Here is a 24,758-nt window from a genome sequence, read left to right on the forward strand (position 1 = left end):
AATATTATTATGACTGCTAATTCTTTTTTTGATGTAGCCATATTTATTTTTTTCTGCACAGGTTTGTTATGATATTTCAAACACAAGGAATTTCAGATTATTTAACATTGTAAGAAAGATTTCGACAAAGATGGAGTGTGACGACGAGTGCAGGTAAATAGTACGCCACGCTCTAGTGTGGTACGTTTAACGCATGTTTCAGTTGGTCCAGATGTAACGTATGCAAATGTCAATGCATGCTTTTCTCACCGTAAATATAATGCATAGAATTCTTCTTTCAGAGTAACTTTTTGTCAGTTCCAATTGCCCACTCTGTACATACAACCTGCTTCAGAATGATTTCCGTGAACACACGTCAACACCGTTGTTTTATCTTTGGTGCGCTCACCACCGCAATTATCACCAGTGGACCTCAGAAGCCCTTTCCTAAAAGCCTTGGAAGTATGTGCGGGTTATTTGTATGCGTGCCACCATGCTGTGGGCTGGCCACGAAACGACATTAATGTTTTGTGAGACGATGAGTGCCGCACTGCTCGGTTGTTTCCCATACCCTTCCTCATCTATTCCTCCTATGGTGTATCTCAAATTGTCACCGTAGAGGACCATACTCGGCAGGCAGTATATATGGTCGCTTTGGCAGAAAACGAAAAAGGGCTCGCGCAGGACTCCGATCTCCAGACCACAACAAGATCACCACAGCGGGAGACAGATAGCTATTACATACGTAGAAGGGACGACAAAAAGCTCGAAGTGAAGAAAAGAGAATATGAAGAGTGGCCTCGGGTCTTATCTTTGTGCGTGTTCCGTTCCGCCCCATGCCGCCTTCTCGCCCGCTCACAACGGTTCTTCGTCAAAAAGTGGGAAAGAGGGAAGCAGTAGAAATGAGTGGCAGGTTTGTAGCTACCACGCGGCTACTGCAAAGGGAATTGTAAATAGCACCTTCGAGCCATCCCATTCCCAGGCTTCCTTTTGCCCTAGCGTTCCATGTTCCAAAAGGGAGTTCCTCTTGTTACATGCTACTACTGTTTCTTTAGTCCCCGGCACCATTCCTTCCTATACCAACATGGCCTCTGAATGGATGACTTTGTCCTGCCACTGCAACCGCTTGCTCTATTCTCCTTTATTGTGACCACACCCTTATTCACGCATGTGACTTTCGGTTGTTTCGTTCCCAGGGTATGACGGATACAGGAGAGCAACGACAGGTAACACCAAAAAGCAGAACCGACATACGGGTGACATAAGGCCATTTGTACTGATACAATTATCACTTACGGTAAATTACCTAGCGGACCTCTATATTTACATTGAAATAAATTTGTATCAAGTTGAGCAGGTTTGCTCGAATGTATTCTTTGACAGACACTATATTCTTTCTCTCAGCTGGAACTTATTTAGGAGCGCACAAAGAGCACTGACTAATGTAGTTTCTATCCGATCAGTCCGGTTGCATCATCCGTAAAAACGAATTAAAAATCAGAACATTTACACTTCCAATGCCCATTTCGCCTCATTCTTGAACCTAGTGTCGTGATTACATACATTATATTCTTATTATATAGAAAATATGCTGCATAGCTAGAAACATCGTGGAACTTGTCTACGATGATTTCCAATCCTAGCAAGCTGTAGTTGGTAAGTATTGTCGTCAATTCTAATTTTTTAGAAGGATTGATGAAGCGGAAAGCTTTCGCCAGTGCTGTCGCCCTTAGGTGGACAGGGCCGATGTATCTAGCTCGTCTAGGATATGTTCGATATTTTATCGACTAAAGGCAAAAGAAGAACTCTTTGCCCTATCAGAGCCACCAACACATATGGCCAACTCTCGTCGAATCCATTTCTATTGACACTACACTTTTCTTTATGGGAGTCTTTTTGTCGGTCGGCGGCTTTAACGGCTACAGCTTCTACTCTATCTTTTCTAAAGTCCATGCCCCCAGCCACCCTGTCCCTCAGCAATAGCATCCTCATCATCACACCGCTGCTTTCATAGCCACTATGAGCACTAGTACTACTTCCATAACTGTATAGCGATCTCTATTCTTATTTCCCTTGCTGCTTTCGCACCATTTTTTCCTCTTGACGTTGTTTCTTTAGTCATCGGCGTCCCTCGACGCTCAGATCGTATACCCATGCGCTGCAAGAAATGGGACGTAGACGTTCGATGCCTTTCTCTTGCGGAATGCTCCCGCTGTACAATTTTGACCAACACTGTACAAAAACATACTTTGTGTGTCGATGTTCAGATGTATAACGTGAGATGTCTTCCGAACTGAATTTTCAAGAAGCTTTCGTGTTACGGCGTACACGATGTAACCCAATGAAGGTAGGCATCATGTCTGCAATTAGCCGATGCATCTGACTATAGAAAAGGCTATAGCATAACAATGCTTGCATAGTAAGGTGAAACAACAGGTGTACCCATTTTGTATAGCAGATTGCAACGAATATGCGTAGCGAGTATACATTGCAACAGTGAATGTTCGTCTTGAAATCACAGTAATCTGCATATAAAGGGTGACGTAGATTTAAAGAACTGTATTGATTAATCATAGATCCGCTTTTGTTAGCTTGAGAACAAAACGTTTCTTTCATCAAATTAATGAAGATGAGGGCGTTCTTTTAGTCGTTTCTCTTATTATCACATATTGTCTGCATCCGCGTGATTCTTTACTTATTCTTCTCTCAAATGTTGACGTAAGGAAAAGCAAGAAAATAGCAGCTTCTAGTGTCAAGAGCGCCAGGAATGGAGTAGAAGAAGCCTTGGCAGGGAGGAATAGTAGACAAAGCACCTTGCAGTGCCACCCTCTAATCCTTGCCAGAATGCCCTGTTTCTGCTATTCGCATCGCTAATGTATGCCACTGAAGGCCTGCTCTTACAATTGAACTGACAACATGGGCTTGGGTCGCTTCTAATACAGATCAACATCGTCTTGCATCAACGGAATCTGTGCTATGTTTACCACGTCGTTGCGATGCCATCCGTATCGGCTACATAGGCTATCGGCCTTGACTTCGTATCTCATTTAGCCGCCAGTTGGCTGATCAGAGCTCACCCCTCTTGTGGCACACATACTGTGCCTTGGGTGTCCGCTTGGCACCACTACAATGACCACCCAACTGTAACTAGGGCCTGCCGCGTCATGGTCGAGCCAAATGAGTGAAGTAGCTACGTGCCGTCTACGTTTCTCATCGGGCAGTGACAAGCGATCGCAAAGAGTGCTAGATCAGAGAACGTAGTATAAGCAGAACACTGATTTATCTTTGGCCTCGCTTGAAGATTGCAGAGGCCCTCAACAACATAACCTCGTTGTTAATTCACCAGCATCTCAACTACCATAGCATCGAACTGAGACAAACACAGCACGGCACGTGAAGATGTGAGATAAATATACGGGTTTAAGTGTTTGTTATCAGCTTTATTGGCAAATATCCATTAATTTCTTATAGGATACTTCCATAATTAAACGACTATTTTCAATAACTGATTATTTAATAAACTATAAAACACTAGAATACCAATGATAAACGGATTAAAACGGCACAGGTCGGATATCATTATTTATTTTCTAACATTTTCCATTTTGGATTTCGCAAAGGATAAATCCCCTGACATATACTAGGCTTAGTTCAGACAATTAACTATGCGTGAGTAAGCCTTTCTCAAAGATCTTTTTTAACGATACGAGGTATACATATAGCAGCCGGTCCGCCAGAATTGTAAGCGACCATGTTACAGCTGCTTGATCTCCGAGGCTAGTTAGTCATATTTACCTATTGCATTACACACTTCCCGCCCATTTAAAATATAGTTTACTACATTATTCTTGCTGTTATGGCTAGTCATATGGACTTACATGCCATTAATGGACATTTTTTTGCCATGTAATCTCAAGTATTTTAGTGAGCTACGCAAGTCTGAATAAAATGCAATCTAAGACCTATATTTTGTTCCTAAACAAAGAATATCCTTTGGAGGTAAATGAAACTCTAGAAAAAAGTAAAGAGGCAGGGAATGAATAGTACAACGGCTATACTGATATAGAAGTGTAACATTGACACATGATCATTATCGACCCTTAATTAACTTAAGATAGGTAGGTCCAATACTTTTCAGTGCATAGAATTTTAATCCAACAAGCGTAAGTTATATACAGGTCTGCAAACATACGGTTAGTCATGACGCTAGGTTAAGTTCGCAAGCTGACTTATGACTCTAACTTAATTGGTAAGCCTGCTAATGCCATATATCTCGCCGCATCATAGCATACTCTTACGGATGTCCGAAAGATTTCATCTTGTAGAAGACCACCTTGTAGAAGAACTTCAGCAAATATTTTTACCTCATCAGGATCAGTTCACTGCGCGATAGACTCCATTGGCGTGAGAATTCATTCCTCGAGTAATTTCTGAACAGAGCCTTCTTAAACAGAATAAATCGCCTTCTTTCCATTGGTTCATTACAGCTTCCAGGCCGCCGCTAGCAACAGTGCCAAAAGAAGCTCTGAGAGGAAAGATATACGGGGAAATGGATGGTTGGTTACTCTTTTCTCGATGGTCAAATCTGCGCTAGCCTTGGCGCCAACAAGCCTCGGCCGGCCGTGGCCAGAGTTCGAAATTCTCTGACTTCGAGGAGTCTCACTAGTGAGTGGTCAGTGGTTGCAGCTGCCCAACACGTCGACAGGGTCTGTGTGGTCCAAGCCTCCACCTAGTGACCGCTAGCAGGCTGGCTTGCTCTGTCGCAGTACCTAACGAGGAGCTATAGCCTGGATTAAAGCTGTCTGCAGTTAATCTGTCTCCCCTGTCTCAGTTCCTATGCTGAGCGCTTTACTCCTTGTTCTGGCGTAGCGCAGCCGCTTCACACGAGGCTACCTATAGGCCCACACAAAGCCATCTATACGAACCGCGATCACACAGAAACACGTACATAGCTCTTACCGGTACAGTGACCATAGTGGTGCATGCTTGTCTTGTAAGAGGTATCGATGGTTTTCGCAAAGCAATACAAGTCTTGTGCCCAGAGGTTTCGAAGGATTCCGCACACGGAGCACATAGGAGTAGTTTCACGCCAGGTTTCACCGAATGATCCGATGGGGCGGCGCAACTACATTGAGACCATGTGACCCTCTGAAGAAGTAAGCTTCGTTGTGGTAGTCGCTCAGGAAATCTATAGGGGGCACGCAGGGTAGCTTGTTTAGTCACCAAAAAGAGAGCTATTATTCAGAGGCAAACTGCTACCTTTTGCTGCAAACGGTGACCCAGCAAAAACACAACCCTATGACTATGGCCCGTCATCCCACGCCACTCTGAGTGTATAGATGCGAGCGAAGTTTGGTTAGTGAGGTCCTCTAGGGAGTAGGCCCTTCCGTAGCTACTAAGTAAACCGTGAGCGGTTTGACTGGAGTTGTCTAATCAATTGTAACTTCATGGCCCCTCGATAAGATGATAATGATAATCTAGATAGATTATTAATGAGCGGGGGCCGATGCAAATAGTTTCGTTTCTATCTTTCGATTGTGCATAGCTCGCGCAACTGGCGTAGATAGAGAGCTTAATTGCAAGTTTCGTCGAAGCTGGCACTCTTTGGTGTACAGCGACAGCTAGTAGGACGCAAAAGGAAAGGTGTAGAATACTGCGTCATTTTCTATTTCAACACATCGAGAATCAAATCATTCAAATACTACCCTCATTTGATAGATGTAAATGCCAAGCATATTAATTAGTGATTACTAATAGTAATAAAGAGTGTTGGTGTTAATGCGGTGTTAATGCGGGTAGATACAACATATGTATTGAATCATCATGAAAAGCTACACCCACTAAGTTATAATACACTATTCTTTTCTATTGGCTTCATAACAGACGTTACATATATGCTCGAGTGTAGTTGAAAGTAGTAGTCAATGTCTTGGTTAAGGGCCTGCAAGCAAGATAGGAAGCCCAATTTGATAAAGACTAGAATAGACCACTCTAGTTCTGGCAGAATTGACAGAAGAAACTTAACTGCATGATTATAACAGGTTCCATAAAACTCCAAAGACGAATATAATCCTTTATAGACCGAGACAAACTTGCTCCCCGTTTGAACGCATATCGGCTTAAAATGTAACAAGTTTTTGTTAAGGGTCGTATACTGTTTAGGCACGTAGTACTTAACTAACACTAAAGAAAGTTGTGTAAACTGTTTATAAAGTACACTTAACTTTGATATGAGAAAATCTTTGATATGAGAGATATATATTTTAATTAGGTTTTGTTCTTTATAAATAATCGGCGTTAACAACAGAACGATTAGAGCAAGTGATCTGCGTTTTGGACAGTTTGGTAAACGCAACCACAGTTACTGTGAACGTAACGCCTCTTAAAATGAATGCATGCCGTATACGCGGCGAATTTGTTTCTTCCGATAGGAAGTTGAGAAGCTATTAAACCTACGTTCACATTAAGTAGTACAGATAAAAACTTAAAAAAACGGTTTTTAAAAGTCCAACTTGCAATATTTGAGGCAGTGGCAAGGGTTATAAAAAAACTCACACTTAGACCAGTTTAACATATTAATTGGATTTATGCATTACTTCAGATTTCGGTTAGTACCTTTCACAATCTATTTAGCGATTTGGATCAAACCCGCTGACGCTCTAGACGCGGATTAAACACGGGGTATCCTTACAAACGGTCAAAGTACTGAATATGTTGTTGCCAACTTGCTTCAAGCATCTGTAAAAAAGAACTGATTTCATTGGATAGAATGATAACCTAGAAACAGCTCCCAGGCGAAAGACGACATTTTATCTGCGTAACTTTCAAGAGCCATGTTAGGACCAGATTTTTCTTCGTGACCTGCTTCCTCCTGTCTATTGTGAAATGGACTATCAATCACTGATAACAACTAATAACGAGCGCTTGGTCTGTATCGACGACACTCAAATTAGATTCTTACTTAGGACCTTTTTGCCGCTTAGATTAACCTAGCCTACAGGTTAGCTTTGCAGACGTACCTGACGTAAGTCTATGAAGTATACAGAGTAGCAATATTTACTTGTACAAATGTACGTTCACATAGAAAATATTTTTCGTGTTTTAATTTAGCCCATTGCTCACATTTTTAAGAAGACATTCATAGTCAATCTCTGTTTTTTAAGTCAGAATGATTTATCGCACAAGACAATCATTTTTGCATCATATTATACAGTGAACAAAACGAAAATAAAGAAGTTAGAAGTATTTTTTTTATCTAAATCATGACAATTGGTTGTATAAGTTTACGAAATTGTGCAAAAGTCATCGGAAAACTAAACTAGATCAAAAACATCCGATGAAACATGGACCGGACGAGAAGAACTAAATCACTGACTTTACCTTTGCAGTCAAATAATACAACAGATCCAACTGCAGACATGTAAATGACCATTCCCCATCCTAGCAACACTTTCAGGCTAAATAGCAACAAGCACCCTTTTTATAATCTCCTTAACCTACTCAATCTAGTCCTTGTATCCGTCCTAGATACAGGATCTTTGTAGCCATCCTAGATATTGCCAACCCCATTGCCTTTATATACATTATCAAACACGCACACACCTCGTCGTCTGAACCCGTCTGAACCCTTGCACTAGGACAAACGGGTGACTCGATAAATTCATTCAGGGCAACGAGAAGACAACTAAAGGTGAACCAAGGAGACAGGAGAAATTATTTTAATCCATTATCCCCAGAGACACTGACTTTTGAAAGTGACGACTTCAAATAACAAAAAGATGTACTTACCCAAGTTACTACTAGAAAGAATATATACAAGAAACTATGTCCGAACAAACAAATAAAGCTTACGATTGTACTATTGACAGAACAGAATCTTTGAAAATATTTTAACGAACAACTGCGATTCCTCAGTAAGATCTCTCTTCCTTCACGCGTTCTACTCGCAGTTAATTGCTTGGGTAACACTCTTTGTCTGATTAATCACTTGAGTGAAGACGAGTAATGGAAACGCCACGTAGACTCCCTTGCTTGTCTGTGTACACATTAAGAAGCTACGCTTAAGCCGATGGTAAACCCACATCGAAAGTATGTCGCAAAGAAAATTCGACGACAGGAAGGGAATACGATCTCGTTTCTTTTGTTAATGAAAACAGTGATATTAAGGCAGGTAAGGAGCAAGCTTGCTATACACAGAAGAAGAAATTTAAGGAGGAAGAGCGAGAATCAATATGGCAGATCATAGTGGTTCATGATCTAGCGCTATGTCCAAAATTTGGGTAGAAATTTGGGGTCGAGGAGACAAGGGTAGGGAACGTTGTAGGATAAGGCCGTTAATTTGTCAAGCGGACCAACAACGTCAACGATCGGGAGGGCCGGAAAGACAAGCAGGCAAGGCCAAACTAGTAGCAGCAGCTGCTGGAGGAGAATGGAGAACAAGGTCGAGGGACAAGGTGGTATACGAAGCACTCATAACTATGTCAGAACCTGTCTATGAGTAAGCGTTGTCGTCTATCACATGCATGTCTGTATACAGCATAGGAGAGGGGGTTGTTGGAAGACGCGATGACACTATCGCGATGAATATACCATCTTCGTCGTTGCCCCAAGCGAGCATAACCCAGCGGAACTCCTGACCCAGCCGACTCGTACCAGCTCTATCGCGTCACTAACTCTTCTCGCTCTTTTTCTTGCCACGCAGTGTCAGCATTATTTCACATGAAGGAAACGCCTCAAAGGGTAGTAACGAAGCCGACAACAGCGTTCTTGCTATCGAAAAGAATCCTGAAGGTAAGAAAGATTGAAGGCCTAATAAGATTGACAGTGAGTCTTTCATTGTTACCGGGAATCATGACTTAGTTTATCGCTGTGAAGATCAATCACAATAACAGGAGACAATCTCGTAAACCTCTCCATTATGATAAAGGTAAGGATAGTTTCAATTAGATTAACGTTTCTGCCATGTTTTTGTTGCGTAACAAACCATGTCTGTATGTACAACAAACCATTGTTTGTTACAAATTAGTGAGACGCATTATATTGGCCAAAGTAATTTATTCCAAACACTTACATCATTCTCAAACTAGTTTTTTACTAAACTTTGTCTAGTTTCAAACTAGACAAAGTTTAGTAAACATTTGTATTTAAGCTCTCAAGCGCACGGTCATAAGTTGCCCGTGTATTATGAAAGAATGACGGGGTTTTAAATAAAAATGTCGTTTAGTGCTAAAGATCAACGCTTAATGATTAAGTTCTTGTTTTTCAAAGATCATAGTTCTGGTACAAGCTACTGAGAATTGATGAAACATTAAGTGAGAATTACGTCAGCGAAACAATATTCGATTATTTATAAATACAAACATTGGAAGGTTAATGACTATAGCCCAGGACCTCAAACAAAAGTATGATTTGTTGTGATCACGGCAGCTTTTTACGCAAAACAAAGCGCGAACAATACGCTCCCTGTAGGTCCAATATATGATTCCTCAAGGCACATCTTATGAAATTGTAATGAAAACAAGGAAAAGAGCAAGCAATAAGCTCTTCAAGAATTGAGCTTAGAAGAGATGTGGTACACTATAGGGAAAAATTGAGGAATTATTACCGCAGAGAATCTGTCCGGAATTCAGCGTTGCCCTAGATGAGCATTGGGTGTGCCTGCGCCGCCTACCATAAAGAGGTCAACAGAAAGGAAAGCAACTCCGCTGGCAGATTCGTACACATTTATGCATAAGCCAGTGCTCCTACTCGCGTTGAATTTCACGGGCATTATAAGATTTGACCAAGGAGTCCATGTTGCCAGATATCTTGAATTCAGGAAGAGCCTCGTAGACGTGTACTCAGCGTATAGTGTAGTTACTCAAGGCAATATAGCTTATAGCCATATTTTAATTTTTGTTTGAATTGGAAAGAGTGAAGGAACTGCGACCTCACTCCACACCTGATTTCAAATACTTACGAGCCTTAATGGGTGTGATGCGTGAGCTAGCTATGCTAGCGTCAATCTTCTCGAACAAACAACTGATAACGAGCTTAAGTATGGCAGCGCGATTGATTAGTACATAACTGTCGAGAAGTTTCCGTAATGCTAGTTCGAATGTAAAAACGATAAAAGGGGAATATATCTAACGTACATATTTTCGTCTACCATGTATAGTTAGCTCTGGGCAACTTAATATAGTGCACTCTGCATTTAGTCACATGGAAATCCAAATAGCGGGATCTGTCTCGCAAGTTCAAATGATCATTTATATTTCATAGGCTCGATTAAGGAGTCGAGGAAAGGTTGCCCGTGCTACGTTTCTAATGCGGACTGTATGCGGCTTAAATTGTATTATAATTAAAGTTGGAAAGTTCTGCCGAGTCCTAACTAATTCTTCTCTACTAACGTATAATAGAAACGTAGACAATATATAAAGCCGTTCGATTAATGCACATATAGATTTTATGATAATGGTTCTTGAAAATAAACAGTACCCACTTATTTCAGTTATATTTATAAACCCAGTTTGATAAGCAGATGATAAAAATTACAAAAATATTTTTAATAGGCACTCTCTTTCTTAAATAAAGTTATCATAATTAAGCGTTTGTGCCGCATAGCATATAATACGACTTGGTATTGAGTTTGATTTTCACCTAGTAACTGTTAACTTTAGTTTATAGTGAGATTTAATTACGAACTTGTTAGACAGTTGTTCGCCACCTACGACATAACTACGGACTTTTGTTGGTATAGTGTCAATACTATTTGGTCTGTGTGTACACATGCATACAGTATAGTAAATAATTGCATTCAAGGTATAACACGATGTAGCTGGCTTTGCAGCATTTTCTCTGTTAGATCCCGCCAGTGCCTGACTGAAGTGTGGTAAATCGATGACAGGGGCACACTTCTGATCCTTTTGAGCGGCAAATATTAGAGGCTACTGCATACGACCTCTGTCCGCGACAGTCCCTACGATGTAAAGGCTAAGCGGCGATGGCTTTTCAATAACGTCGTCAATATTTGCCCTGCTCCGACTTTTCCACTGTACCCTTTTATACAAACGAGAGTTAAGCAGGAGGCGATGTTGATGATGAGCATGGCACTTGCTCTAGGAAAGAGACAGGACGTTGAATATTAAGTAAACGTATGAGAAAGGCGGTTCTTTGTGCGTATTATAATAGAAATGAGTTATGAGGGAGCGAAGGCACTGGTAAGCAATATGTAAGGGAGAAAACGGGATTCTAATTAACACGGCTCAAATTATTTATAGAGGCGGCAGTAATGCGAAATAATAGTCCTCAGTCGACAAAGCAAATGTAATAGGTTGCTTGCCGTTGTGTCAAAAAGAAAAACCTACATATTTGTTTAGAAAATGGTTCAAATATGAAATAATTTTATATAAGCATCGCGTATCAAAAAGGAAAAAATGTTAATGTCAGTAAGACTAAAAAGAGATCGGTTATGTGTGTATACATCAACACGCAAATGAAGAGGTTCAGGTCAGCATACGCATCGATTGTAAATGGCACAAATGATGCAGGTAAATCATAGATTACATGCAATGGAAACCGCCATATATCACTTACTTGTAACTGAGGTAACGTGAAAGTGGTACTTTATTTTGGAGGTGAAGCCACTGTTATAGGCTCAACGTTGTCATATGTGTTACGAATCGTTTTATTGTCAACGTTAGAAAATCAGTTGTTATATCACTCACATTAAGTATCCTCTCTCTAACTTGATGTCTGATGAGAATCGAAACCTTAGAAGACGTTTCTTTGTGACGAAGGTTTTTGAAAGCGGTTAAGCAATAATGGTTACTGAAATAATAAGGTAGAAAAGCGGAAACAAGCCATGTAACAATAATAGTTGGAAAGAAAGCCCTACTAATCTTTTTCCTGCTTTTGTGGCGGATCATAATTAATAATCCAAAATATCAGCCAGATTGGAAATCATATTGATCAAGATCACTGTTTTAATGGATAGCGCTAAACCTGCAACCTATGGTAGTTATCTGAGCAAAGATCAAACCGAATTTTTCCAAATTACAAAAAAAAAAAGTAGAACTACCCGTATTTGGCTACAGTTTTGTGAGGACTAAGAGTACCGTTTACTACGTACATACAAAGTAACATCTGCAGAAACTCTGTATGCGCGAGTGTTTGTAAGGTGGATCAGAGAGCGGATATGGAGTTTGGCATAAAAGAGGAGAAAGGGACAAGAATACTTTTCTCGGGTTGCAGGGGCTGTGGAGTCAGAGTTGTGTCCCGCAACAGTCTATGTCTCTCCGGTAGCGGACTGGGGTCGACGCATGTATAGGCGGCCCGTATTTGCGTCCCAATTCTCAACAACGTTCCCACAACAGTCCCAACATTCTTCCAAGGGGGTTCCATTGGTGAGGCTCACTGTTCCCCCAGGGACGGTTCGTTTTCTTAAGCGAGCCTCGTGTAGGGATTTCCCTCTCGGGGAAGAACGAGCTCGTAACAAGCTGATTGCTCCTCATCGGGCCTCCGGCGACTCTGATACGGAAAGAGACCGGAGACACGACGTCGACGAATCAACCATTCCGCCCTATCGATATTTCTACAGAAGTTTTACGGCTACCACAAGCAAATCATGCTTGTCAATGTTTTGTTAACTATCCAAGCGATGACATAGTAATCTAAGCAACAATCTAAATAATACCTAGAACAAAGACAGAATGCTTGAATGAGTACTCACTGATTCTAGCTGCCGGCGTAGTGCTATAGGGGCCATCTGAAAACACACGCAAACAATGCTTTGAAATATCTGTATTAACATATACGGACCAAAATATTCTCATATACTTAAATGTTCATTCTACTGTTTTCTAGTGTTTATAACGATGTAACGGTGAGTTACCGGAATTATTGATGACAGCAATGTCGGCTTAATAAGCGATGCATTTCGATTAAGCAAGAGGACTCCTATAAATATAACCTTGTTGTCTTTAGAATCGCTATTTAGAGATGTATTTAACATGTATAGAAAACAGTATCTAAATCATTATATACGATCAAATATGCAACTATGATAGAGGGTGCATCCCGCTGGGTATAATTCTATACGTATAACGGGGCCAGATAAAAATTACAATGGATATCTTACCTATTCAATAACGGAATTGGATTATCAAGAAGCTGATTGGGCTATATTAAATGCACCTGTACGTTTTAATTGACTTGTTGAAGTTCGTTCATTATTAAGATGAAACATTTGTTCGTCTCTGACAAATTTGAAACCAAGTCGTTTCCGTTTATGTTGTAACTTTTAGCGTTGTGAAGATTCATCCTTTCTGATATTTTACTAGAGAACGTCGGAGGCAGGAATATATTTATCTGAACGGATGGAAACCGCTGGCACGAACCCTTCAGACAAACTACTTTTTTTTTTTTTTTTAGGTCAGTTGATTCGATACGGAGTTACTTTTTCTACCTTATAAACATACATGTGCATTACGAATAAGCAGAATCATAGTAGTTAATACGATACGATCTTTGTGTAAATTTTCACTTAAATTTCTTAATTTTGTTTGATCAGCAATGTCTAGGAAAACTGTTATGTACAACCATATGACACCTAATCGAAACCTATCGGGAAAAACAGATACTGAAGTCCACGCTAACACCATATAATGATCAAATAAATTTATAGGCTTTTCTTTAGCACATTCTGGCCGGCAGTCGCAGAAGGGCGGGGGGGGGCAGGAAAGAGGAGAGCCGTCGAGTGTCGTGGATTTTTTCATGGAGGGTAGCCATGCACACGATTATTGTCGACGCCAAAGTGGAAGTGCTGTGCGTTATTTTTAGTTTCGCGCGTAGGGTCTCTTGCTGCAGGGAACAGCTAGCACAGGTTCTCGGGTGCTCTCTAGCGTCGTTTTCTCGATAGAGCCCCGCCATTTTTTCCAATCGCAACGGGAACGCGTGAATAAACTGACTCGCGCTATCATCTTCGTATAGTTCAACGGTTTCGGTGGTGGCCTGTGCTACTGCAGCTACCGGTTTCTTCAGCGAGAAAGAGGAGTGGAGGGCTCGAAGCCCTTCAAAACGAGCAACAGCCGTCCCTTCCAGTCTTATTCGTGCTCTTCCCAGTTATCTTCCTTTCATTCTTTTCCTCACTGAAAAAAGTTGGGAAGAGGATGGCTTCCTTAAACTCAAGACACACGAAAAGCCGGTTCGAGTCTGTCTGGTCCGACTAGGCGCAGTTTGCTCATTCGTGGTAAAAGTGAACGAGCTAACCAGCCAGAAAACCGGCTTAGTCGACATGGCGCAGTTGTAGCAGCAGCGTTTTGCTATAGACTGGTGTCGGTGCGTTGTCTGCGACTGCTTCTCACGGAGCCCCAGTGATGACAGCAGCGACGGTGGCGATGGCAATGACGATGAAGCCAGTTGCAGCGGCAACTCAGTGTTCCTGGTGGTTTCAGTGGTAACTATCGTGGTGGAAGTGGGCGAGCGACGCTAAGCAGTGGGTCGGCCGCAAAAACGTATGCCACTGGCAGTTGTCAGCTACAGAAGAAGCGAAGCCCCCATGTGAACAAAGCGCCCCGTACCATGTGAACGATCCCCTTTCCACGGATTCCCAAAGCCGCTCCTTTGCTGCGACAACCCCACAAAGCTGCCGACAGTTGTTCATATAAGCCTCATAGGCACCAGCTGTAGTGGCGGTCATGGCTCCTGTCCCGCCACCAGCTTTGTTGTCCCATGCTCAGGATCCATTGGACCCCCTTATCTAGACTCCAACAACGGCCCTTCCATCCCTAAAACACGACCGGGACGCATTTCTTTTCGAAACCCTATAGTAAACGCACGCCAATGCTGCCTGTGTTGTAGCGCAATCCGTGGCGACAGCGGTCTGCTAACCTTCACGGCGGGAACCGGGCTGGCTGGAAGGGGAGTAGGGCGAAGCCGTTCATGCATAAAAAGTTACAAATAATTAAGAAACTTCTTTTCTTTACGCATAGAAGCATGCCGCCGTTGCTGCTGTTACTGCTATTGCTACAGCTGCAGTTCTTAGGGAGGCCGGGCGGAGCCTGGGCGGACGAAACGAGCTTTTGGCGGAAGAGCAGCTACATTTGCTTCGGCTATGTTTTACTCACTCACCCCTTTAGTTCATGCAGTAGTTACTGTTGCTGCCCCCCACAACGTTCTGTCGGATACCATCCCAATATAGTGAAAACTGAATAGAAGCTAATACATTTCAACGAAGCTATTCAAGTTTTATATATATATATATATTTTACACTTCAGTTTATGGTCTTATAGAGCAAGAACAGATACGTATGCTTTTCTAAACTGTAAAGGTATTAACGTCACGAGCTTGCAACACTTATAAAAGAAAGGTATAGATATCTCGAAGGTAATTAGCGGATCAGGTCACTTTGGAAACTTCTATGTTACCTATCCAATTTCTCTGTTTACTAACTCGCTTTTTCACCTTGTGTTGGTGAATGCCTGTTTAGGTCATCCTGTTGTTGGCCTTAATGAACTATGACCATAAGTTTTCCTGCAAGGTATACAAAGGCCCATAGGTTTTTCAGCTACCGTTACCATACAACTTAGTTCTTTAATATACATAAACTCACACAATTCATGTTCTCAATTTTTATGTAAAGCCACACGATTATTCTGAATTACGCAACAAAAATCCTGTACAGAGTTTCTCCATTTCAATGGCAATACCGGCTGATTCCTATTTTGTGTTGTTGGCAATGAAGCCAGTTGATTCGTCAGTAGTATAGGTACATTAACTGATGAAGTTAAAGTAATATCTACCGAACAAGCTGTAGAACGCACTGAAACGAAAAGTTCGCTAGACAACTGCAATAAAAGGTATAGAGATTAGTGCGTGAATAAGGTGAGAGCCGAATAATTAAATAACGTATTTAGCGAAGTCAGGAAAATATTTGGATAGCTCACTTCTCGGTCGTGTCCAGGCAGATCAAATTCAGGCTCATTTTTTTTTCCATAAAAACAAGAGACATAAGCTGGGGGGCTCATTTATGTATCGGAGAAGCTGGTACCGCTTTCGAATGATTAGGTTAGTGTATTAATCTAAGGTTGTCAAGGCATTCTTAATGCGCACGAGAGTAAAATACTACAAGGTGTGACCGCCTTTGTTCAGGGAAATGATAACAAGCGTCAATCTGCTAAGGTCTGAACGGTCTAAGACAAAGCCATTTTGCGGCGACCAAGCGTAAATTTCTACTCTTTTTATTTCATTTAATAAGTTTCTCTTCACGAACGAGCTTCAATGAACGATTTGCAAAAACGTTCACTTCGACACAGTTTACTAGTAGTCATTAAAGTACCGATGGCAAAAGCAACTTACCAAAATATATTACGATTCCTCATTAAGAAATGCGGGGATGTGCAATCTATTTGGATAACAAAAGTTAGTCAAGTGGAGAATTTACGTAGATATTAGGTAAAATAAACACATTTAAAATTTTACTTATATAAAAGCTGTATAAATTATTCTTTGCCTGCGCTACGTATATACCTTTACTAAAAGCAATTGCAGATGCGTTGCCTCACTTCGCTAAGTCAGTAGAATACAAATGATAGACAGCTTCACTTTGGTATGTTAGATGCACGGATGAGAATCTTGCCACCATTTTAGAATTTCTAAGATTTTATTGGAAACGGGTTAGCCGCCAGAGAAAAACAAGTCTGTAACATAACAAAAAAATATCACATATGTTCAAGATGTCGGAAGAGAGACAACAACCACAAATTACGAATATCTACTATCAAAATGGTGAGCACACAATTGTAGAAATTGCATGCTTGTAGATTGTGTCCTTCGTAAAACATGCAAGGACAAAATTATGTTTTGTAAAGGACGTCATGATCCAGCTAACTGTTGAGATGAAATCCTAACTGTAAATTATTCATGTACGTGGGAGAAAAAACGTATGTAGGAAATGTCTCTCGAATTGAGGAAATTATAGCGTCAGTTCTGTAAAGGTGATCACTTATGACACGACATCATCTAAAATAGATCAATCACGGGCTGGCTGTCGGCGAGTTTATTACCTACAGGAAATTGTTATATAATGATTTGCCACAAACTAGACCCATATTAAGCGAAGATTTTCAAAGAAGTTTCATTAGCTAGTTCATCGTTTCAAAGCCAAGCCAATTAGGAAAGGATAGATGTACGTTACTGTTTTCGCGGACTCGTTTTGTCCGAAATGTTATCTGTTTCACGTGTGCGTTTCGTATTCGAAAACAATAGGCTAATTGGGGTAATGACTCATGAACGCCAGCCCCATCACGGTGCTTGTGTGCTAACATAATGTTAGCCGAAAATGACTGAAATTATATTTAAAACATGTTTCTATGATTTAGCTACAATTCTAGCAGCGCCAAATCTAGAATTACTTCGAAATCGAGAATCTATGGGTGTCTAGTATTTAGAATTGGTCGGAATACTAGCGTTATGGAACGTCTTGCTGGTAGAACCCACGAGGTTTATATGATTTTAAAAGATAAAATAGCAACGGCAATCACTGATTAAGAGGCTATTTAAGAGTAAGATGTTAAGAAAGGATTAATAGAAACAGTTTCAAATAGCAACCTCAATATTTTGTGTCTAATAGTTCTGCATATCAAAGAATCTTGTAAAGGGGGTTTACTACCTAACGCTTCTGCAGCATCTGAAAAGTAATTGTCGCCGAATTATTGCATTCATTATATCCCAAATTCGTTTTCGTGCCCATTTCAAGCTTTAACGATTTTCAGGCGAGGTAGTGTGCCCAGGTAATATCCGAAAGATGCATGTAATGATCAAGGCTCATCCGAATGATCGGAATCATTTGGAACTCTACCGGTTTAAAAATCCAGAAAATTTTTCCAGCCAGATACTTTTAAAGTGACGGCAACTTATTTTGGAGTTAAGAATAGTCAGCTTAATACTATCAAGGTTGTTTAAGAACATGCCAATTCCCTGCAGAATCTCGTCCAGGAGCTTATAAAAATGTTAATCCAGGATCCATATATGAACGATCTGTTAATCAGTACAAATTTAAGGGATGTATTCTTCGAAACGCTCATATGGAGAACTTCCGTACAGACGCACATTTATTAGATGCGCTTTGCGGAAAAGTCAGTTCGAAGTCAAACGCCCGAACACAACCTTTTGACATGACGAGGCTCCCTAACGTTTCATGGTGTGCGGAGGTGGGATGCTCGAGTTTGTTAATAAAACGCTATAGAACACCAAGACTTCAAGGGTCCTTAGGGTCTACTGTCGCCGTTCACGATGAATTTCAAACTAATTCAACAAGAAGCGCATGTAAGGAAGTTAAGTTTGGAGACCAACTTTACAATTGATTTACAGAAGCAATTGTATTAATTTAATTTAACAATTGAAAAAATTCTTGTTTATTCATTGTATTACGTTAACTTGGATTAGACAATGACATTATGTTCAGGGAAGAGTTGCAAATATTTGCTAATACAAGCAATCAAGTTTATCACCTCAAAGTTTATTCGGCTTATGGTAAACTTGTAGTTCATTTGATAACAACAAAAGCGAGACTTGCAGTACTAAGGCAATTCGACGATTTTACGACTCCCTGGAGGGAACTTATGGCCGCTAAACTTTCGGCAAGTAGGCTGGCACTGAAGGAAGGTAAAGGAAAACCCTTAGTTGGAAAATTTTGAAAAAAACGTATTCCTTTGGTCTAACGCGCAAATAGCATTGCATTTACCCTGAAGGTTATGTTAAAAAGCTTTTTCAAGAGGTTTTAACGCATACATTGTCATATTAATGGAGGCTTCGTTCGAGAATCGATAATCCCGTAGATCTGTCGTCTAGGAGAGACTAAGCTCGTAAATTAGCGGAATCGTCACTTTGGAAAAGTGGGCCGGATTTTCCCATGCGAAAGGGCAAATACACTGTCTTTTAGACTCAGCACTGACTCTGTTGCTCAGGTTCCGGGAGCGCGAGTACTGCCAGCAACTACAGGTGATCCAGCGACTAATCTAAACAAATTTTCGTCACTTAGTGGGTTGCTAAAATGTTCGCGTATTGAACAACCTGTTCAGATACTTAACGGAGCAGCAATATGGAAACATTGTTGGATCAACGAAACATCACTATTGTCATAGAGGTATAACTGAAAAATAATACCAAGCAAGAACGGAACACCTAGAGCTACACCTAGGTAAGAGTAATTGCATTATTCGCGCAGCGCTTGGCGAAGCTTTTTTGACCTTGCCTTAGGCAGTCAGTTTATAGTGTTAAGGATGCATTGAAATGACTATTGAATCATCCTAGGAGAGATTTAACCGTGGATCTCTTTCCACAGAAGACGAATACTGGGAAAACTTGTCGCCACCCAACCTATAAATTCGACGAACCACTTGACATAATTGGCAAACGTATAGTAATAAAAGCAGAGTTTAGTCCTTCTCTTTTTTTCAAGGTGCCAGTGCTGTATATTCTATAGCAGCCGATCTCTATTCGAGCTGTTCTTTGCTCTGATAAGATGTGATATCACCTGTCAGTTTTAGTTAGCGTCACTGATAGTAATGAGTTACTCAAAATGACCCGAAAAGAAAAAGGCTTTCTATGACTGTCAATTATTACTGGCTTGTTTATCATCGCTCATACTCAGTGGCTAACGGGCACCGGATAATCTCACTGAAGGCGTTAGAGCTTGCCTAGGTTAGGAATTATGCCGCAGAAGCAATAAACTTTAATAAAATAAAACGTGGGTGAAATCCTGCTTCTTGCTTCGGTCAGCTCTTTCTGTATTTTCTGATTCAAGTCGAATTAAATAACTTCTTCATTTGAGTAAGTACTAATTCGTTGTTTTTTTGAATGTTGTGTTTTTTCCTAGCTAGTCTGCCGTTTAGCTTAGGGTTTTTTCTTTAGCTATTGTCATCAATCTAATTTTAGATTATTTCTTATTACTACCCGATATAGTATTCATAACAAGGTGGAAGAGAGTTAAGGGTTGTTCTAGTGGAGCTGCTTTGGACTCTAACAACGAGTGCGGATAATGTATTGTGAAGTTTTAAATGCCGTATTCAACTAAAATATCAGCAGTTTTTAAAACCGGCCATGCTTAAGTTATTTAGACCAGTTGCAAGAGCGATATTACACTTATTGAATACAGCCCAAACACACAAAAGTTTGCCTCGACAAGTGCTATCTATTCAGAAGAGTCAGTTGGGGGAGCACTGCGTGTGTTAAACATATTCATTGTTGTACATGAGGAAGAATTTTCTAAGTTTCACAAAGTGCCTTATTAACCCTAACAACAGTTTAGAAAACACTTTTTGTTGACGACGGAAAATTATAGAACCAAGCAAAGATTTTTGTAGACTCTAATGAGCTGCAAGGTACTACTGGCAGTGAATAACTAGTTTTCAAGCGTAAACTCTAACCCAGACCCTCGGGTCACTATACAACCAGAGTTGGATTTCAGTCATCATCTTATTAGCAGTTTTAGTGTGTGATACATTGTTGGACTACTATGTAGTCGAACATTTAGCTATATAAATGGCTAGTCATCGCTAAATATAAGCAATTGCCACGCAATTTGGAGGTGAAGTGTATCGTTACGATTAAAGCTTAGATTCATTACGAGAGTGTCTAATAAGTGCAAACTCACGGAAAGCACTATCAAATTTAGTACCAATTATGAGTCAAGGCAAGCAAACAGATGTATGAATGCCTCTATGTTGGACTTCCAAAATCAGGTATTGTTGCCCTTGCAATCCCCGCCTTAGATAATTATTCAGTACCAATTTTTCTTTCTTATTCCCTATTCCAACCGCGATTTCTCTTGGCTATCCCATATCAAGCGCCTTCTCCTTTAGCTGCCTCTGCACTATTTTCATGGTCTACCACCTTGCGTTCACTGAGTTTCCCTTTGAAGTTCTAATATTTGTCCATAAATACTTGCTCGTCGCTCTTAGTTATTACTGCACAGTTGCACGAGACGGCGGCCCATACCTACAGAAAAAAGCAAACCCCCGAACCTTGAAACATGCTTGCCTACGTCCTATCTCTAAAAATTTCCGTGCCTATATTCTAGCTACTTTAATCACTTTTTTCAGCCTCTCCTCAACATTTCTCAATTTTATTCTACCCTTTGGTCTTCCAATCAACCCATCAATACCCTTTATTGCAATTAGCTTTCGCGGGTGCTCTGTCAACGTACTCCTTACGTTCCAGTATATCGTTCAGGCATTTTACCCCGATTCTTGCTGTCCGAATTGCTGTGTCAAAGCCCAGATTATCAACTATCCTAAACTGAAACTATTTGCTTGAATGTCTCGAAAAATCTCACCATGTACAAAATCGCACCTATTAGCTATTTCCATTATAATAGCTTAGGATGAAGCTGTTCTTCTTCGTGATAGAAGCACTTCTTTAACTTATATAAGTAGATTAAATAAACTATCTCGTGCCTCTTTTTATTGCACTTCTGCACCATCACTAATTATCGTGAAGCACGAAACGCTGACTATTTTGGGTATAGATGGGGTAGTTCTGCCTACTTTATGTGTCAACGTTAGTTAACAAATATTTTATATTGGAAAACACATTTTCCTTACGAAATAGCCTTACGATATAATAATATAGTAGAGGCTATGAGGATGGAAAGAATGAAGACATATGGTGAACTGTAACTTAGTGTTGGTAATTAAACTATTTCAATAAACGAAGAGGCGTTTGATTTGAAGCACCAAGCCAATTATAGAAGTTACGAATGGCCGCTAATCGTCGAGGGAATAACTCAATGAAACTCATGACGCAAATGATTGTCTTTAGTATGTCTGATTATGATCAAGCATTGTTTTATTTTTGCAAAAACTAATATACAACTATTACTTCCGGTATACTCCACTAAGTAACAACGACCCTTAACGACTATTTATTTTATTGCAGACTTAATCATGGCTTCGTGTATGAAACTTTCCTCCGTCCCTATAATTGATTAATTTATTGTATACAGCTTAGACGCGTGAAAGGGGACAGATCAAACCAACACTAGGCGCGACGTATATTTCTCCCACAGTACCAAACCGGACAGTCGTGACTACGGCCCGTATCGGTGAAAATCTTAGGTGCTGTTAGTGTGGATCAGACCGAATCAGCATCGCGGCTATACAGCGTTATCCGCCTCATCACAAAATTGGCTCTCGACAGCGAGTAGGTCTTCTCCGTTCAACAGAAACAGCCGGAACAACACGCGTCTACACTATGACATTGAAGAAGAGCTTTTAGTATCTCGTCAATCGCTATTCTGCGATTTGCATACGCCATTTCCATTTGAACCCAATACAATAACAAGTATTCTATAGGAATTCCGAATAGCAAATAATGTTTCCAAAGACGCAGGAACAGCTAGAAAATCTAAATGAGCATAATAGGCTATTGCTATGACCTCTACATCTGTTTGCTTGCACAGCCTTTTTGATCAAATCTTCGTATAGAGGTGGCGATGTTGCGTATCGGCTACGTTGATATACGAAATTTTAATATGACATTTTCTTGCATTATATCGCCAGTGAATGACCGCTCTGGGCAATTTTTATCCAACTTTGCTAGAGATAGATCTCTACTTCTTAAAACGCCACAAAATGATTTTTTAATTATAAACTGTGCTAATTAAGGTTCGTAGCAAAGGCGTTTATGCTTAAACTTTTATAGACAATGACCTGATTAATGTAGATCTAAAGCGATTCGGCCCAGAACATTAACAATTGTAATAGAATTTTTTTTGCGTTTCGTCCATGAGCTTTGGCTTTTTCTGTTCGATCGCATATCGATTCGTTCGTAAATAGACACGTGCTGTTGAAATTGGTAAAGCTGAGGCATCAAGGATAGACAAGTACCTTAGTGGAAAGCTGGTTGTCCAGGATGTGAGAGGATCACGATAAGTTTAGAAGAACGGAAACACTGCCATCTAGAAAAACCGCCGGGTAGACCGTATGCGTAGAACTATGAAATTCCATGCGAGTGTGAATGTAGTACGTAAGCTGCGATGACTTAAACGGAGCGAAGTCGTGTACGCCAAAGAATGAATTAATGGATGGATCCGAAGCTGTACGTAGAAGCCCAACACGAGAGCAGGCTGGGAGCCGTCTAGCGAACTCCCCCTTGGAAACCGGATTCTTGGTCGTTCGGTCTCGGTCGGGCAGTCGCTTCTCAGTCAGTGTCTTCCTCTGATTAAAAATGTATCGTTTTTATGCAAAATCATTTACACCCTCTTTTTCCATATTCACCCGCACGCCTACCATCCCATGTATCCAGAGCGACGGAGGCGGTGATGCCAACGGCGTCAAGCGACTCGAACCAGTGAGAAAACCAGTGAATCTCTTTCTGTCCCGTCGCAAAAAAAAACCCACAAATACAATCGAAAACGAAAGACGACGAACGAGGTTCGATCCGTCCAGGATTCTTCAATTTTAAGACGCATTCAATATGGATCAACTTAGCTACTATTGGTTTAACTGTATTTCCTGGAGATTTAACATACGCTCAAACAGCCATTCCTACGAAGGGCTGACAACGTGCCCAAGTGCATAGAGCATTGGTACTGAACGGTGACGGTCAACGCAGCTGTACGTCTACTTAAGGAATTGCTGGCTCATGCGTCTCGTATGCTGTATACATGATTTCGTGTCAATGAGGAAAGATTTATCGGGAAGGACCACTCGAAAAGGGTCTGCCCGAGACGGACACGTTGATGTACGGATGTCGGCTAAAATTAGGGATAAGAAGCATGCCACAGTCAAATGTATCTTTCAATGTTTTTGTTCAAATTACGTATCCGCCAAACGAAATTTACTGGAAGGTGATTTGAAGGCGTATATACCGTTGTATAAGGTCCTTTCATGATATAAATAAGCCAACGTAAAAAATCAGTTTTATGAATGCTAATTACTATCGAAAATTCCACATCTACCCGCACGCCTACACTCCATGTATCCAGAGCGATGAAGTCCGTGGTGACAATAGCGCAATCGAGTACTTGTGATACGCTATATTATTATTCTATAACTCGTACTGAACACTGGCAGACCATATCACATTTGCACTAAATTTAATGTTGAGGCATTCCGGATTATTATCGCTAGGTACTCGGCCGGCAGTCAATCGACCAACTACTAGAGACAGTCGCGGTATTGCTCAAAGTGCGTTTTTTTTCAAGATGAGTCTATTTCAGACCTGGACGGCAGGTGGAATCATCAGGTGATGAGTGATCTTTAGCTTCTAAACTCCTCTTTTTTGTCACGCTTTTCGCTTTTTCTCGTTATTATGCGACAATCTAATTCAACTCAAGTGCCCCCGCTCCCGTGGTTGAGTTCACTACGAGTAATTCTGCGAATCCTTTAGTCTTGCTGCTACGTTGGCTCTACTCCCCGCCTTTCCAATTTGCTAGGGTGAACGAAGCTAAGACTTCTTGTGACATTGCTCATTCTTTTGAGGCAATCTTAGCCTTTCATTCACTGAAATAACGAGCCTATTGAAACCACCTCGTGATAGGCCATTTCATCCCTCCTTAGAGGGTTGGGATGTACTTTACTTAATGCGTCCCTCACATTACTTGCCTATCTCATGTAGGTTTAGTCAATGTTTGCGCCAGGAAAGCTTCAATAGAGGAACACATTTGCGCGATTGCAGAATGGACTACCATGGCAACACAGTTTCAATGCAAAGAAAGATCGATACGTCTGCTTTACGTAGTAAAATGCAACCGATCCACATGGCAGGGCAGGAGATCGGTATCCTTTTTTGGGTTACA

At 40.8% G+C, this 24,758-nt stretch overlaps 1 protein-coding gene and 1 long non-coding RNA gene across 14 annotated transcripts in view; both read right to left on the minus strand.

The window, feature by feature from the left end:
* LOC111250514 (agrin-like) overlaps positions 1-24,758 on the minus strand; it is a 232,384-nt gene that overhangs the window by 101,385 nt on the left and 106,241 nt on the right. For 11 of the 13 annotated variants that reach the window (XM_086988853.1, XM_086988847.1, XM_086988846.1 and 8 more), the window contains one exon: positions 12,689-12,724. In XM_086988853.1, coding sequence (XP_086844979.1) covers positions 12,689-12,724 — 36 coding nt within the window. Of the gene's footprint in view, positions 1-8,568; positions 8,764-11,684; positions 11,788-12,688; positions 12,725-24,758 lie in introns of all 13 variants that reach the window. The other 2 variants (XM_086988855.1, XM_086988857.1) reach the window with 2 other exon arrangements.
* LOC147755944 (uncharacterized) lies at positions 10,460-11,688 on the minus strand. Its single transcript, XR_015327563.1, has 2 exons — positions 11,554-11,688; positions 10,460-11,075 (listed from the first exon to the last, which is right to left on the minus strand). It is a non-coding gene; the product is annotated as an uncharacterized LOC147755944 (long non-coding RNA).

This window comes from Varroa destructor, unplaced genomic scaffold, assembly GCF_002443255.2.
Source record: "Varroa destructor unplaced genomic scaffold, Vdes_3.0 BEIS01000004.1, whole genome shotgun sequence".
Lineage (NCBI taxonomy): Eukaryota > Metazoa > Arthropoda > Arachnida > Mesostigmata > Varroidae > Varroa > Varroa destructor.